The sequence below is a fragment of the Meleagris gallopavo genome, chromosome 2, assembly GCF_000146605.3.
Source record: "Meleagris gallopavo isolate NT-WF06-2002-E0010 breed Aviagen turkey brand Nicholas breeding stock chromosome 2, Turkey_5.1, whole genome shotgun sequence".
In the NCBI taxonomy this organism is placed as follows: domain Eukaryota; kingdom Metazoa; phylum Chordata; class Aves; order Galliformes; family Phasianidae; genus Meleagris; species Meleagris gallopavo.
Window position 1 is genome coordinate 10006462 of NC_015012.2, and position 18091 is coordinate 10024552.

Sequence of the window (18091 nt, forward strand, 5' to 3'; positions counted from 1 at the left end):
TGTTAGCAGCATGGTGCTGATGATCTTGTTTAAAACATGCTCCAATTTTTACTCTTTGTGAGAGTATTGGAGTGTAGAGCTTCCCTCTGTCCGGAAGGAAGTAACTGAGTAGTATTCACTTAAACTGACATAAGTGTCCTAAATAAAAGTACAGTTTTAGGCTTCACTCTGAAAGCATAGGCACAGGTGAAAAACAAACAGAAATCAACTGACCTAAATGGGACAGCTCATCTGAACAGAGTGGTTATTGATGTGCTCAGATTTCTGCAAGAATAGCATCTCATTTTAGCATCATTTTCAACGCTTAGTGCTTTGCCTAGGCTTAGCTTTAAGGTGCCTGAACCTGGTTTTGCCACGTGAATTTGGAAAGCTCTGCTGCTAACTCTGGTCCTTCTAGCTGAGCTGAAAGAATTTGCCAGATGTCATTATTTAAATGCAGTTTTTTCAGAATAAAGGAAGTCACACTGTGAAAGGTAATGTCCTTGTAGAGACAGCATTGGAAAGAGTTGGGGGTGTTGCTCAGCCCCTCCAGCTCCGAATAAAAGTCAGAGGAGGGCTGCCTTTTTCCCAGAGCACCTTTATCAAGCCTTCACCTCCCAGAGGACATGAAAATCAAGAAATCAGAGCAAGAAAGACTAAATGTACTGGGGAGAAACTGGTGAGGAGTTTAAAAAAAAATCATTTTGACAAACAGTGTCAACAAAGTTGTGCACACGTCAGGGGATTCTTGTTCTTGTCCTGAGCAGGCTGCCCTCAAACTTTGCTTTGCTGTTGTTATTCTGACTCAGTTTTGCACTAGCATTTCTGTACTAGCTTTTTCCTTCTCCTGGGGTTTAAAAGGGAAGTTACGATCCCGGAAAATATTCTTATCTCTTTCTAGACTACTGCTGTTCTAACCTATCCCTGTTATAACTTTTCCTTCTGTTTATATATAAATAAGCTTTTATGGAAATGCAGAATTTGAGAATGCTACACAGTTGGCCGCTAGAGCAGATGAGAGCTTTGTATCCCTGGGGTCTGCAAGATGAATATATAAGTTCTCAGCAGTTAGCTGCATGTAGGATTTAGTAATCTGCCCTTTCTGAAATGTTTCTGTTGTCTCCCTTCAGCCTCGCAATGTTGCTGGTTTTCGAGGAACGGTCCGTTACGCTTCAGTGAATGCACATAAAAACCGAGTGAGTATTTCTGGGTTATAAAGGGTTAAACAAGTTTATTTCTCCCCAGGAACTTGTTCTCAGGAGCAGAGGCTTGAAAGCTGTGAGTTCTGCTTTGTAGCCTATGTAAGTAAATCATCTGAATTCCATTAGGATGTCAAGGCTGTTTTCTGTAAAATCAAAACTATGATTCAGTTATTGAATCCTCTCAAGTTGGTAAACTTCATAATTTTCATTATTGCATCATTGGACACTGATTAAGAGGAAAAAACTCCCACTAATGCAGTTATCATTACAGCCTGCTCACTAATTTCCAGCACAGCTTGAGTGTGAGACAACGAGTGCCAGGTCCTCACATCCATTTTCCCCTTGGAATTTTGGATTTTAGCAGCATGCCCTCAGGTGAAAAGTTACTTAGTGGAACTCAAGCTTACTTTTTTTTTTTTCTTTGAAGATAGCCATTATTTCCAGAGGATCTGGCATGTTTCATTCTGAACACTTCCAGAAGTCTCATCCAGCATTTTTCTCAAAACACTCTTGTCCTATGTCAGTAATGCTTCCTTTGTAGACAGTGAACTGTAAGTCCTCTGGTCCTGATGCAAAGTGCTTGCCAGATGAGAATTATCAGCCCTCCTGTCTAATCTCCAGGTTTCCAGCATCCTAACTGCCGTTGCCTTTTGAGACAGTGTGTTTGTAAATGTAAATTGGTATTGAATACATTAATATTCAGTGTTGATAGTTATAATCATTGCAGTATTCTATACATGGCGGAAGTCATCTTGGAGTTTTTGCTTGCAGTCTCGATTTAACAGACTGAATTGATGGCTCAGCCATTTGCAGACCTATAATAAATAGGTCTAGCAGGATACCTGTTACCTAAAGAAAGAATGCTTTTATTCACCTCATCCTCTGCCCTTGTCATGAGCACCATATTCCCATACTTCTTCCCATAGTGATCCTGGCACTTGAACTTTCATCTGAAAGAGTATTTGCTATACACAGCATATATACATACATATGTGTGTATGTGTTTTACATATACATGTACCAGCACACAGGTATATATATAAAAGCATAGAAGTTGGAGAAAAAAAAAACAACCACCTGCTTTAGTTTTCTGCTTGCAAAGGGGTCCTACAAGTGCCTGAGCTGGTGCAAACTAAGATATATTGTCTTTGTGGTATATAATCTTTCCTGATTCTCATTTTTCTAGTATGTGCTGGAAAGTATTTGTGATACAGGGCCATACAGAAAGCAAAGCTCCCCATAACTAGGAAATAATTAAAGATGAAGCTTTTTCCAAATAGTTTTCTCTGGGCTTCTGGGGGACGTAGTTCTTCAGATTCCTTTCTATTCTATTCTACTCCTATTCTATTCTACTCCTATTCTATTCCTACTTACAAAGTACTTCTGTAATTAGCGTGGCCCAGAGCTCACTCTTCTTAGAGACTCTTTGTAGCTACCTGTAGATTCCTTAAGTTTGAAAATGAGGAGGAGGAATCTGCTACCTGCTGAACTTTCAGAAAAGCTTTAAGAAAAACAGTTGTTTTTTTCTGAGAACAGGACTTAAAAATTCAAAATACATTACTTCTGAAACACCATCTTTCTGTAGGGAACAAAGGTCTGAGTTGTGTTAATTCAGGTTGGTGTTAATTATGCTTTCTTCTGTCCCTTAGCAGTTGTCTGAATGTGGCTCTATTAAAAATAAATATGTAGGATATCTCATTAAAAATGAGACATATGAGGAAGATTCAGGTTGTTTTATGAAAGGAGGTTACAGGCTATAAGACGTCATTCTTTGCCAGAGGTGGAAAGTGTGATACAGAGTGGGCAGCTGAATGCCATAATGAAGTCCTTCTGTTTTCTGATGGATAGTGATAAAACTGAAGTATAATTTTTGGAATTTTCAGCTGTAGCTGGCATCAGTTGAAGTTATATTTAGACACAAAAATTGCTGCTTAATGCATGCTATTCTGAGAAGTCATAGTCTGGATATTGTATGTTGAGTGCCAAAAACAAATTCATATGCTTTATGTTTCAATTTCCCATTTGCTAGGCCAGGAGGAGGATGGTATGGGGAGAATCTGGAAATTATTGTGGTGCTTGACTATGTGAGTTTAAAAAAAAAGCCCTCAAGTAAATGCTGTCTTGTGAAAAGAGTTGGAATGGTGCTTTACTTAAAAACAATGATAAAGAAGACTTTCTCTACGCTGTTTTTTTTTTTTTTTCTTTATCTAGTTTGTTCTATATCCTGTTAATAAATATTCTGTATGCTAAGTGAAGGAGAGTCCTATGGAAAACTGTTCCCCAGTGTATTCAAAAGTTAAACAAATGAAGTTATTCAGGTAACTGTGTTGACATTGCCCAGTTTAGTAAATGCTTCATTTTGCATCATAAATATTTAATCTGGCTTCTTTAATCCTGTAATGGGAAGTATGACTTCTTTCCCTGCTTTTTAAAATGAGGTAGCTCATCTGGAGAGCACATCTGGACCACTGAGCAGCATGGAACTTTGCTCCTCAGTCTTCGTCTCTCTTTTCTCCAGGAGATGGGTAGGCATGATGATCTGTGGTCCCTCTTCTACATGTTGGTGGAGTTTGCAGTCGGTCAGCTTCCATGGAGAAAGATCAAAGATAAGGTAAGAAACTTAGCATCTATGCTTGAGACAGGGTGCTACCTTTTTGTTAAAATCACTCTTATTATTCCTGTTTTTCATCAGATCTTGCTGCTGGATGCTAACCTGATTTTGTGTTCTGTCACACACCAGTGTGGAGTTTGCCTTATTTGGGATGCACGTTGTTAATCATATTGGATCAAGCTATTTTGATCTTGCAAAGCAAATAACAAAAGTGAAAAGGCTGAATATGAGCTGTTCTTTTTACAAAAAAAGAAGAGCCTTTAGAAAGAAGTAAGGATGACACTGGCATGGAATGCAAGCAAAATGAGAATTGCAACTGGAAAATTGAGTAACTGTTCATGTTACAGTGAAAATAATTCATGCTTGAGAACCAAGTCCCTGGGAAGAAATATGTTACCTGTGCAGAAGATTCTGCTAAAGGGACTGCTTCTGAAGAGTGTTTCTGACTTAGGGTTCTCCTTTGGCCTTTTCCTGCAGTGATCTACCTTGCTGTGCTAGGGACATCAAAACAGAAGTGTCTAGCCAAAATGCTTCTTCTATGAATCAGCTGTGTTCTGGGAGTGACAAGACTGAATAGTGTTTCAGGAATTATTAGACAGAGGAAGTATGAATGTGATGCAATGATTCGTGGCTCTGAGATATTTTATGTTTTCCAGGAGCAAGTTGGCATGATAAAAGAAAAGTATGAACATCGAATGCTGTTAAAACATATGCCTTCAGAGTTCCACCTTTTTCTGGATCATATTGCAAGCTTAGACTACTTCACCAAGCCAGACTATCAGGTAGGAGCCTGTCTTTGCTACCACACTAATGCATGACACAAGGGATCGGTATTTGCTTTTTCTAATTTTTCCACATACATGTTTTATATCTGACTGATGAACACCTTTCCTAGAACCAGGAGGACAGGATTCTTGCATTCTGTACCATTCTTCAGCATCTCAAAAGTTTCTTCTCCTTCTTGCCCGCTCAGCCCAAAATAATCCCTTTACTCCAGAACAGAAAGCTTTTCCTAAACCAGCAGTTTGCATTAAAACACAAACGTTGTGAGATACTCCAAGCATGGCAAAATTTTAGTGCAGCTTGCCAAACTCTGCAAAGAGCCTGTGCCACCAGCTGAATGGTGCACACCGACCCTTTTAGTTTCTTGCAGATCCATGTGGGCCTTAACTCTAAGGATCTTTCTTTAATATTCATCTTAACGTTTTTTCTCTTGTGCAGTGTTTGCTATTAGCTTGTATGTGATCAATTACAGTAGCTAACTAACGCAATGTAACTGAAGCAGCTTGACTCTGTTTCCCTTTTTTATCACAATGCTTTGCTTTCCACATTAAAGCCAAAGCGATGAAAACAATATTTTATTAGCAAACTTGTGCAGTCTTATGTGAGTGACTGCTCCTGTTGACAGTGCCTGAGATGAGTAGGAAGATGTGTTTTTGTATGTTAGCTATGTACTTGTTCAGCATAGCAATCACAACTCTTTTCTTTTAGGTTTATTTGGGAATAAAAAACAGACACCTTCTGGATAGTATAGTGGAAGTGTAACATTCGCAACTGAGGTGGGGAGCTGGAAAGCAGTGATGGTTGACTGAGAAGAGGCTGAGGAAGCTGGATTTCTTTAGATCTTTAGAAAGAAGAGATCTAATTGCTATTTTCCACTATTGTCAAAGGCTGCAGGGAGAAGAGAGGTAGAGAAGGCAGACTTTTCTCAGAGGCATGCAGTGAGAGGCAGCAAGCGCAAGTTACATCTAGGGATATTGGGGTTAGTTCTAGGGGAAAAATCAGAATGAGGGTTGTTATGTATGGATCAGATACCTAGACAATCTCCATCCTTAGAGATTTCCAAAAGTCAACTGAACCAAGACCCTGAGGCACCAGATCTGACTTTGTAATTAGCCCTGGTTTGAGCAGATGGCTGGATTAGTGATCTTCAAAGCTCCTTTTGAATCTCTATCCTCCTATCGTTCTATTCCAGTGTAAAATAATTGTACTGCACTGAAAAGCCATCCTTGAGATGGAAGTGAAAGGGGATTTTTCCAGACAATTTTAGTGCACTCCAAATCATGAACAGCTTTTTCTCAGTTGGGGATTTGTCTTGAAGCTGTGAATTGCCTCTTTGCCCTCAGCTTCTTGCAGGCGCAGGTCTAGGAGGAAGCCTACACAAAGAGCTCTCCACAAAAATCTGGCACCTGCAGCTCAGCACTGAAAAATGATTCTTCTAGCTTGACTGGAGGCATAATCCAGCCAGCAAATTCTCCAAACATCTCAGCTCCAGAGATGTCCTTTACGTTCTTTATCTGGTTTTATTACTGAGAAAAATTTAAAGTGTATCAGATGGCATCTGAGTTTGATACCAGGAGCAGGCTTAGGAACTGAGTTTAGGAAGTTTAGGAACTGAGGCAAAGATGTCTATTCAGATGTGAAGTTGTGGTTTATTTACAATGTGGAATGATCAGAAATAAGGAAACAGAATAAAATATGTATGAATATAATTTAAAGTTACTGTTTCTCTCCTTAACTTTTGAATATATTTCAATTTAAGATATACATACTAATCACCAGGTAAGGATCAGGATTCTGAAGGCTGTCGTATAGCTGGACAGGTTTAGTTTTGTAGCTGTTCAGTTCTGGTCAGTCTACAAGTTAGTCTCTGAGAGAAATTTCTGTGAAAGTCCAGTTGCTTTGATTGGAGATGATGTTTTTCTGGCTTTGTAGCATGTCTCTAATAGTACTGGGTGTTGGAAGATAATAAAAGAATGAACACTGAGTGATGTGTTTTCCAGAAAACTCTCCAAGCTTGAAAATCAGGGACCTTTGAGGCTTAAGAGTCACCCCGTCCAAATATATCTGTTTCTTGTAGTCCTCAATGAATCTGTGTTTCATCAACTCGTCCTGTCTCATCCTGAACCCTTTAGCATTCACCATGTTGTGTGACAGAAAGGATCCACGGCTTAAGTGCTTACTGCATGAAGGACTACTTCCTTCTGCGTGTTCTAAACTTGCCACCTGCTATTTGCAAGTGCCTTTTTTAAGAGACTTTACATCGTGGACAGAACTGTGAGCACTGGATCCCTGCCTCCTCTCCCCTAGTCTTGTAGACCTCCAGCTTTGCAATTCAAAACTATTTAGTTGCACAGAAGGAAACCTTTCCAAACCTTTGATCCTTCTCCAAACCCTTCCTAATTGTACTTTTTTTGAGGTGGGAAATTGCCAGCATTGCATGTTCAAGATGTTCATAGCCCACACAGTGATAAACTGAGTTATGATGTTCTATTCCATTCCTAAGCCTTTTTTACATTCTGTCTGTTTGATCCAGTGTTGATGCAGTTTTGATGTCTCCCATCTCCTGTACCAAGTAAAACTTTTGCAGTAGCATGAAGTTCTGGTAGAATCCTTCCTCTCACTTCCATCATTTTGAAGTGGGGAATGATGCATAAACTCTGCGTGTGAGCCTCCAATTACTAGATCATACTGATCATACTGTCTGCTTCCTTCTCCTTCACTGTCTGAAAGCTGATGTATTGTCTCTTTGTCTTCTCCTGATGTATGTCTTCTGGCTTTACAGAATGCTGCTTTTGGCTTTATTAAGAGGCCAAGCCAAACATGGATGTAAGAAGAGCCATATTGGGTCAGTCCCTCTTTTCTTGATCCTCTGCAACTGAAGAGAAATGCATGGGGCTTGACTGCTACTGTGTGCTCCTTGCTCTCAGTTATCCACTCCATGAAGTCTACAGTCTTTATCTTCAGCTTAGCTGCTCTCAGCATCTGGAATTGTCTATGTAGGCAAATGCCAGCAGGAAGGAGAGGGTGATAAAATACACCTGTAGCCCTCACCACCATCCTGCAGCACACATGAAAGGAAAAGCAACTGCATCTGCTATTTTGGGTGATTTTTATTATCATCCCAGGAATGATGTTTTAGGAGTAGAAGGCTATGCGGATACTTCATATCAGTGATCCTTGCCTTTTTTTTCCCTATACCATCCCTTCTCCATATTCTTGGGTTTTTATTGGGTTAGGAAAAAAAAAAGAGAAACTTATACTACTTACCTCACAGCTGTACTTCTCTCCCTCCAACTACCCCTTAACCTAACTTGTGGCTTTTTGTCTGCGTGAATTCTTCCAGTTCTTTAATTTTTCTCCCTATTCCTTTGTCCTTATGTGATTTTTTTTTTCTCTGTGTGTTAGCCAACGTTTGTCTCCCTTTGCCTTAACCACACTTCTGTCTTTCCCCTCCAAGCTCTGAGTGCTGTCTGCACCTCCAGACCATGCACTTAGGCAACTGCTCCCACACAAAGATCAAAATCCTCTTTTTATGCACACAGCATTACTAAACAGTTCTTACCTCTTCCTATTTCAGCACATAGCCAGGCAACCTTTCTCACCTTGAAGGGAAATGTTGTCATCTGAGTTTTTCTGGGGAAGTTCTGCCCTCCTTTAGCTGGGCCTGGCTGAAGATGGAGCCTCAGGATAGAGAGCTCTGTCATCTGAGGTAGGCAGAGAGCATCAGAGTGTCCTCTTCCACTGTCCATGTTTCTCATATAGCCTGGCAGAGTGCTAGATCCAACTGAGAAAATGGACTCTACCTCCAAGGACAGCATCTGCAGGGGCCGTCAGGTAGGAAACAACTTCTGTAGTCATTGAGAGGACCAGTCTCAAATGGAGACTGCTGCTCTCTCCTTCTGTCCTTCCATTATACACAGTCTGTTGTGTCTGTATGATAAATACAGATTGCAGGCTGAGATATATACATCTGTTCAAAAGGGAAATATTTATCTAAACACTGGAGAAAGGTATAATTAAATTTGCAATTGCCTCAATAAGAACATCCAAGATGGGGTGAAAGTCTGATAACAAAGGTGGAGGTAGTCAGGAAAAGCAGCTTTCTTTGTTGACTTCTCTCTGATCTTACTTTGAAACTGGATCTGATTTCAAGGTTAGCAATGCTTTGAATAGGGATTGGACTGTCTGAAATCCCTTGCAAATCAAATCTGTTGAATTTCAGCCTTCTGTATATGTAGCATCTGCTGCTTGAGGCTCTCGCTGCGCCCCTTATCTGAAATCCAGCATAACTGAGGGATCACTTGTCATCTTCCTTCTGGTTAGCAGAAAGAAAATCAGTGTGGGAGGCAGAGTTACCCTAGGTGTAGTAATTCTTTGCATGACTTCTGAAAGCAATGGTTAGAAGTGAATTGGAAAAGGACCGACACAGATCATAAAGTCAAATTGCTTTGGATAACTTCAGAGCTATCCAAAAGTTAACGTACTAGTAAGAGCATATCCATAAGCCTCTTGATCACTGTCTGGGGCATCAACCATTGAGGCTGATACGGTGTCTGACCACTCTCATGATGGTCATGAAATGTTTCCTGTTGCCCAGTCTGATTCGTCCTGGTGCAGCTCTGTGCTGTTCCTGTTCTGTCATTGGTTCCCAGGAGCAGAGCCTGGCATCTCCCTCTGCTTCCCCTTCTCAGGGAGCTGCAGGGAGCAGTGAGGCCACCTCTTTGCCTCCTCTTCCACAGACTGGGCAACCCGAATGTCCTCAGCCTCTCTTCATAGGGTATGCCTTCCCATTCTGTTAGCAGCTTTCTTGCCCTCCACTGAGCTCTTTCAAGGACCTTAACATCCTTTTCATATTGTGGAGCCCAGAACTGCACACAGTATTTAAAGTGGAGCCCAACCAATCCTAAATAGTGGGAGAATCACCTCTGTTGAGGATGGTGTTGAAACTGTGCTGTGCCCTCCGCTTTCCTGCTTATAAAGCTTTGAACTTTCTTCAGGAATAGAAAAGGTTTAGAGAAAGCTGAGAGTGATCAGCATGACCATGGAATAGCTTTAGAACAATGACAGCTAAGGAAACCAGTATTGGGAAAAAAACCATCAACAAAACCATTGGGAGTACAGTAGATGCCTGTAAAATCCCAAATAGCCTGCAAAGTTATTTGCAACTTTTAGCAGAAGAGGCTATAGCAGAAAGTAACAAAAATTGTTTTGGCTCAGTTGGGGCCTTGAAGATGTGAGGAAATGATAAGAATTAACTCCTGCTTTTGAAAGTGATTTCTTACTTCAGACTGCTTCAGTATCAAATCAGTAGAAGGTGAGAAAAGTGGTACCAGTTTTTAATCGGCTTCAAAAAATGCCTGTCCCTGGCACTGACATGTACATCACAAATAGTCAGGAATGTAATGAAGACCCCAGGGTTAGAGGACAAATGAGCGAGAGTAATCTAATGCTAGTTAGTATGGCTTTTATAAGGGCAGTCTGTCTGCTAACGTGTAGAGGTCTTGGAAGGAGTTTTTGAGCCTGTGGGCAAAGGCTCTATAAATCATGTTTTAATAGTAATTTATTAAATTTAAAAATTACTATTTTTAAAAGACTTCGGGCAGACCTTGCTAGGTTTCTAGTCAAACTAAGCTCACTGGGAATAGCAGGGAAGCTTCTCAGATGAATAAGTAGATAGTTAACACATGAGAAGTGAAAAGCTATTTAAAGGAGGGTACTGGTGTAATTAACAGAGCCCTGGGTTTGAACCAGGTTCTTCCAAATGGTCAGAAAATCATTTGGAAAAGAGAGTAAATACCGAAGTGATGAGTGTCACTTATGCGTACCAGTAAGTTGAGCTAAATAACAAAGAAAAACTGTTGACTTGATAGAAATGAGTGGGTAAGAAAATAGCAGATGAAATTCAATGTAGGTAAATGTCTCATATTGTGTATGTAGAAAAGGAATGTGAATCTAAACTCTGTGACGGGCTTCATCTTGGCATTAGAATAGCTTGTTCTGGGAGAGCTTATATTCAGTGCTCAGTAACACTCAGAAAGCAAACAAAACCATAAGGATAATTTCAAGTTCTATTAGAAGATAAAGATGTGAATCTGTGTGATGCATATTTCTTAAGTACTGTTTATACTTCCATACCTGAATCATAACAAGGATAAATTTAAATCAGGGAAAGTGTAGGGGAAGGGGGGCAACAAGGAAGCTACAGATATATCGACTTCTAGATACAGAAAGATTAAGTAGACTAGGACAGCACATTCTGCAAATGAGAGGACTGACATGTATATGGCATCTTTAAAATCAAAAGTAGAACTGCAAAAAATTGTTTTCTGCTTTTTCTAACATGAAAATGAGAAATTGCCATAAGAAGTTAGCAGATGGCAAATTTAAATGAGCAAAACAAAAAGTTCACGTCATTGGTGAATTCTTTGCCATAAGATATGTTTAGTTCAGAAGCTTATGTATTCAATAAGTAATGGGGCAGATTCATGAGAAGATGTCCAAGGTTACTAAATACCAGGAATGCATTTACTAAACAGCAAGAATGACTTTATTTGCTCAAACATTCAGTTTTGAGCTAGTTCCATGTCAACAGTAGCAGCACAAGTCCCGTTTCTATCAAAGGTGAAAGGAAGTATCATGAGATGAGACTAACAGAAATGCAATCCTATCATATTTAACTGTCACAACATTAAAATCCTTTTCAGAGCAAAGGAGCTCCTACATCTGGCATGTCACATCCAGTCTGTCTCTAGAGAGAAGAGATGTGTTACCTTTCCCTTGGTCTGACAGCTCTGAGAATTCTCTTTCTCAAAATGCGGTGCCACTGCAGGAGTGCACAGTGATCGTTTGCTTCTGGGCCACAAAGGAAAAAGATGACTTAACTGAAAGCCGCAGATAGGATTTTTTTTTTTTGCAGTGAGCCAAAGGTAGTAGGAAATGGCAAATTCTCATTGCCTTCATGTAGAATGTTTTCTGATCATGCTGCTAAAAACAACTGGAATTGAAATGTGAAGAAATAGGTATTTAATCTATGGTAATGTTTATTCGTGTCCTAGCGTTGACATCATATTTCCCTGGGTAATGCATTGCTGCACAGAACACTTTGCCTGTAGCTTCATTTTTCTCCTGAAGAAATCGGTTCTCAGAAGTAAACAAGCATAAACCTTGTGAGCATGTGCATGTGTACCTGCAGTCTTTTAAAGAAAATAATTTAGTCACTTTCACAGTTCGTTTGTTTTCTACAGCCCAGTGTGGCTGTCACCACTGTGCATAAGCATATCACTGAGCTCCTGCCTAAGCTGTATTTCAGCCAGACATTGCAGCAAGTCTGCATTCTGGAACTGGAGCTTTGCTGTTGTGTCCATGTCTTCTGGTGGGCCTTGAACTCTGTGTAACATAAGTACCATTTTTCCTATGTCTAGTCTACAGGAACACCGAGCTGAAATTAAGGCTTTATATTTAGAGTAACCAATCAACAAGGTTTAGCCAGATCAGTGTCAAAATTACATGTGCCACTGTGGTAGATTTAAAGAAATTTCAGTTACCAAGCCAAAAACAGCCTAGGAAACGGCTAGTGTGATTTTTTGACATATGCTTTTCATTTCGTGGTACCTTCTACAGGCAAGATGGAGACTCAAGATGCACTTGATCCTCATCATCATAGTTCATTATCTTTTTTTGTATGAAAGCTTCTCTCAGCCAACTTATTCTTAGAATAAATTGTTTTTGTAAATTTATTCCAGCTAATCATGTCCGTGTTTGAGAACAGTATGAAAGAAAGAGGCATCACTGAAAATGAAGCTTTTGACTGGGAGAAGGCTGGTACAGATATCTTGTTGTCCACTAGCACTTCTACTCCACCACAGCAAAACACCAGGCAAACAGCAGCCATGTTTGGGTGAGTACTGCAGTCATGCCAGCCAGACCATGGGCGTGCTCACTAACAAGTTAATTACTGAAAGATTCAAAGGCTGTTGTGATCCTGGAAGGTAGGAACTACGTGACATGTTTTGACTTCAGGCATATTAGTAGAAAACACATTTTCTACTTTGGGTGAGTCTGTCAGTTTAAGTTACATTAAGGAATGCCTTTGACTGGGATTAATGGAACCTGTATGCCATATTGTATGACACACATGCAGCTGGAGCTTCTCTAACAGTGCTTACAGAAAGGCAGTTGCCCTGCTATGGAATGGGTTTCTGGTGTAGAGCTGAACTCATCAGTGTCCATACTGCCTGTGCCTACTTCGTGGTTCCCCAACCCTCACAGGGTTTTTCATTTGTTGGTGCAGCAGTATATGAAACTTGTTTCTCAGAGTTGGAAGTCAGTCCAGATGGTGAGCTGTGGTCTGTTCTGGTGCTTTTGAAGGAGTAAGAATCCATAATAATATTACTGAGGATAGAAACTATAACGTCTATCAAGCCTCACCATCTCATGGAAAGATGGGTGGTTTTTAAGCTAAATACTGTGTAATGTGCACTCCTGAACTTCTGAAGAAGTTTGCAGCCTGGGAATTGAATGTCCCCAAATGCTTTCACACATCCGTTCCATCTTTGTGACTGTATACTAGGTGGAATGTTCTCATCTGTTTCATGTAATAATATCTGGGTGTTTTTTTTTTTCAACCAGAAATACATTAAAAACTGCTAAGGAATTTCTTTGGAGCAGTGTGATAAACCACGTTCTTTAATTACTATTACAATACCTTTCTTGTTTTTTCCGTAGGGTGGTTAATGTCACTCCAGTACCAGGAGATTTGCTTCGTGAGAACACCGAGGATGTCCTTCAGGGTGAACATCTGAGTGATCAAGAGAATGCTCCTCCCATCCTGTCGGGCCGGCCAGCAGAAGGTCTTGGCCAGACACCAAACACTGCTTTCAATGAGGCTGAAGTTTGGGAAGAGACAGATGTGAATCGCAACAAACTCAGGATCAGCATCAGCAAAGTAAAGAGCATATGTTTATTTCTTGTGGCTTCTGATCTCAGGGCAATGAATTTGCAGACTGCTATAAGCAACTTGGATCCACTGCCGTAACATCCTACGTGGTACAGAACAAACAGCACCAGGAATTTCTCTGTGGAAATGGGGAATAGCAGTTTTTTCAGAGTGAAAGCCATTGGGATTAATTTGGATCTTTATGCAAAATATGTTGTGAACCCAATAATGCTAGAGTGAATCATTCATGTAACCGCTACATTGTGATGTAGCATCTTGGTACTTCAAGCAGTGGTGTTCTAGTCCTTGAGTAGCTGATACAGTATCAGAAATGTCCCAGTTTTGGAAATTATAAGCCAAAATTTTACTGCATCCCAATCTCTAGAGCAAATAAATTCGATCTGAGGTGCCTTATTTTCGTGGATCTTAATTCATCACTGGTTGAGTTTGTCTTCCAGTTGTTTAACTGTCCTTTCTAAGGGGTAGCACAGTCTATGAATGGCATATTGGTTCGTGGTTGTTAAGAGAAAGTAGACTCATTACTTAATATTTTTGTATTTTTGCCCTCCAAGGTCGTATTAGGCTTTGTAGCCTACATTACATCTACATTGCAGTTGGTTTTCCTTATAATCCTTAAGCTATTTTTTCAATTCTTTCTTGTAGAAGTGACTGGATGATGAATTCATTGTAAATGTTATTTGAGGATTTACCAGTTCATTTATTTATTAGATCAGTTTACATATTGTAAGTAAACTAGTGTTTGTTGTGTTGATCTCAATTCTGATTTCAAAATCAGAATATCACATGGAATGACACCAAATACAAACAAAATCTGTCACCAGAGAAACCTGCATTGGCAGGCAAACTGTCAGGTAGCAGACAGATATTGGTAGACTAGCATTAATTACATGGTAAAGCTACCAGCCTGCTGGGTCTGACCAGAATTTACTTCAGTCTATACACAGACACAAAGTTAGTCCTTTCTTCAGCTCTTCCCACGGATATCTATGCTATCCTGAATCTTATCAGGAAAGATTATTTTAAGACCAGAAGGCCTCTCACCTAACTTACTTAATGTTCTCCAGTGTGTCCAGTTTGGATCAACATGTTATCAGTATGAAACATTACCTGAAGAGTTCCTCAATACTGAGAATTATAAATTAAGTTCAAATCACTTCTTCATCTGTCTCTGGTAAGTTGTGTGTGTGTATTTGCGGAAGTTCTCATCTGAAGGCACATGGAATAAGAAAAGCTTGATAGAGCAAGGCCTTTCTTTTTCCACAAGTTACAAAAACAAAAAAAATTATTTCACAGAAATCCTGATAATTCCTGTTTATTCTTTTGTTTCGTAGAGCCACCAGGTGCCTTCATGTTCTTCAGTCAGACCAAGATGCATGCAGGGGAGTCCTAACTGTCCTTTCCTCATGCTAGTTGTATGTTACGTCTAGGTACTCAGTGCTATCATTCACAAGGCTGTCATAACAGCAGCTAGAGGCAGGAGAGATTTTTACAAGATCCACAGCATGACCAGGTGACTCTCCTGCTAAGGGCTGTGCTATTTCTTATCGGTTTACTGGCAGAGCAATTCAGAGGAGTCAGCATGGCAATGAGTGCTTCAGTTCTGACAAGCTTAGTGGATACACAGCAGTCAGTAAAACACAGCTGAGGACATTACGCTTTCCAAAGCAGAAGTCTGGCCTTTCTGTCAGCAAGGGTTATCTTTAGTCTGACTCTTGCCTGTCCTTTCTCTCTGCTAGGGCTGTTCTCTTTGCTTTGATTGTTCTCTGATAAGGAGTCAGTTTTCATTGAAGTCACAACCACCACAAGGAGAAATAAAAGAGGCTGCAGATTTGATCTGTAGGGCTGGAGCTTCACCTCTCCTTGCAGTCTCAGACATACTGTGTGTCTTTCAGAATAACATAGGCAGCTGGTTGGTAAAACACCTTTCTATTCCCAGCTTCAACATCTTTGTTTTCCAGTTTTGTGGAACTAGAATTAGCTCTCACTGTCCCTGTCCGGCTCTTTGTTTTTAGGCAATGAATAAATCTTGCTATCTTTTGTTCTTCCCAGTACTTTCCCAGGATGTACTAAGGAGAATCATTTTTCTATGTTCACATGGTTCAAATCTTGTTCTGTCCCATTTTTCTCATTTCTCTGCTAAGGGTAGTTTCCTTGCTCATTGTCACAGTGAAAGGTTCTTCTTTCACTGTTGGATCAAGGTTCTCATTCTTTGTTGTTTGTTTTTTTTTTTCTTTCTGTCTTTCTGTCTTTCTTTCCCTCTTGCACTGTCTTCCAGTTCTGCTCTTGGATCTTGCAAAGTTGCTTGTTTTCCCACAAGTACAACATCAGTATTTTGTTCCCCCCCCAAAGATATTTGTCACCATCCTTGAAATTGACCTAGTCATATCACGTCCATCCAAAGTAGAAGTATATACATTCAATATAATGCATGATGTAAGCAAAAATGTAGATTTCGTACACGTTTGCTTTGGCTCTTGGACACCATAGATAAACAAAATTTATGTTTGCAGTGGTTTAGTCCATGATAATTCCAGAGTAATTGAAAGGCAAAGGCCATCTTGTAGAGGTGTTTAAATATTTGAATTGATTTGAAATCCATTCCTTGTTTTAATATTGGATAATTGCCGGGGCGTGTGGGCCCTTGTATTACCTCATAGATTGTTTCTGTAGCTGAAACTGTGCCCTGGAAGAATGCACAGACAACAGTGAAGGATGGGAAATCAAAGTCTGTGATTGGTTTTCAACATTCTCCGTGTTTATTTCCTGCAGACTCAGTGCATGGTGGAAGAAGACCAGAGAAATGGGGTCTGTCCCAGCTCCCCTGTCCGAGTGCCTCCAGAGTCCCCTACTGCACAAGCGCGCTCCCTACGATATCGCCGTGTGAACAGCCCTGAGTCAGAACGCCTCTCTACAGCTGATGGCAAAGCAGATCTACATGAAAGAAGGTTTGCTTACCCTCTGTAACCTCCTGCTACTTGTAGCAGTGCCTCGATTGACTGTTGAGGCCAACCTGATCTTTAGATAAATGGGCACTGAAAGGAGGAGTCAGTGCCTGTGGGCTTTGCGACCTTTGTGATGGGATGTTCTTGTCTGTTAATAAGGCCTGTTAGTGGGAAGGGTTCCTGGGTGGGAATAATTCCACAGGTAAAGAGTGGGGCATTTGTTGGAGAAAAAGCGAAGTATTAGATCAGAGATGAAGTTAATAGTCCTGAAGCTTTTTGCTGACCCTAGATGGGAGGGATGAATGGATCTAGTTAGGATACATACGGAGATGCGTGTATTTTAAGAGCTAGCTGACAGATTCTCATCTGGTGAGTTTCATTATTTCATTTGCCAGACTTGTGGTGGAAGCCCCATCCCTGGAGAATCCAAAGTCAGGCTGGATGGGGCTCTGAGCACCTGATGGAGCTGTAGGTGTCCCTGTTCATTGCAGGGGAGCTGGACTAGATGGCCTTCAAGGATCCCTTCCAACTCAAATGATTCTATGAGGATAATTTTTCAATAATAATAGTCATCATCCTCATCATTTTCAGCATATAATGTTGCATTTGTTTGCTTTTGCAAGGTATGCATTGCATCCAGAACACAGAGCATGATTTTGATGCTTATAGGAGTACTTATCTCAGATCCACAGTAAAGAAATGTCCAAGAAGAATAATAAATATACAGAATAAAAATAATTAAAATAAGGAGTTTAAAGTATTGTGTGCTGAGAAATGCAAGTTATGAGATAAAGACCTCTGATGCTAATAACGCTCTTCATACTCTTCATTAATCCCTCTTCCTCTTACAATTGAAAGTCAGGACATGGACTGTGGTTACAGATCTTACTGACAAAATGACCCCTATAAAACTGTTAGGGAAGAGACAAGCCGCCTTCTTTGTCAGAGGAAATCTAGCAGAGTTCAGCTAGGAAGGAGAGTCACAGGGAGGCACAGGCTGGAAATGAGGAAGGACCTGAAAGAACTAGAGAGAGGTGAGCCTCTAATATTACCTCCAGTTTGTTAGGTACTGGTTTATTCTGCATGGATGGAGGAAACTGTAATACTTGTCTGTATTTCGGAAATGACTGTGTGTGTTACTATTAATAATTTGGAGATTGAAAAGCAAAACTTGGTTCTGGTTAACTTCTTTCTTTTCTTGTCCTCTTTAAAATAAGAAGGGAAAAAAAAAACATTGATAGTGGTGAGCAGCACTACTCTTGTACATTCACTGAAAGGTTAACTCCTTCCTTCCTCTATTTCTCCTGTTCTTCCCTATCTTTTCAGCATCATGCTGTCTTAATGTAGGAAAGGCATCCCTTTCTGCTGTCCTCTTTCCTCAGCCCATATTTTTAAAACAAAAATCTTTTTGTCATCTTCCAAGTAGCCTCCCTCAGCATGGTACAAGTATTGCCCCTTTCTGCCACAGAGTCTTTTATTTATTCTTCTCCCTCCTTTTCACAGTAGAGACATGACTCACAGCACTTCCTCTGGATTCCTGGAGTAAATTCTTCCACTCTAGGGGTCTCTCTTCTGCTGGGGAAAGGAGAGAGACATTGATTAAATCCCATCAGCTTCT

General features: G+C 40.3%; 1 protein-coding gene across 1 annotated transcript; it reads left to right on the forward strand.

Moving 5' to 3' along the window:
* The first annotated feature begins 605 nt into the window (after positions 1-605).
* Positions 606-16889, forward strand: LOC100540476 (tau-tubulin kinase 1-like). The gene is made up of 7 exons (XM_031552675.1): positions 606-641; positions 1110-1175; positions 3700-3792; positions 4449-4574; positions 12318-12472; positions 13300-13519; positions 16301-16889. The coding sequence occupies exons 1-7, from the start codon at positions 606-608 to the stop codon at positions 16493-16495; spliced, it is 891 nt and encodes a 296-aa protein (XP_031408535.1). The 3' UTR covers positions 16496-16889.
* Positions 16890-18091: the final 1202 nt, after the last annotated feature.

Excerpts from the sequence above, each read along its gene's own strand:
- LOC100540476 (XM_031552675.1), top strand. The coding sequence starts at position 606 with ATGAAAATCAAGAAATCAGAGCAAGAAAGACTAAAT. Across the intron at positions 1,176-3,699 it reads TGAATGCACATAAAAACCGA|GAGATGGGTAGGCATGATGA; the intron begins GTGAGTATTTCT and ends TCTTTTCTCCAG. Across the intron at positions 12,473-13,299 it reads CAAACAGCAGCCATGTTTGG|GGTGGTTAATGTCACTCCAG; the intron begins GTGAGTACTGCA and ends TTTTTTCCGTAG.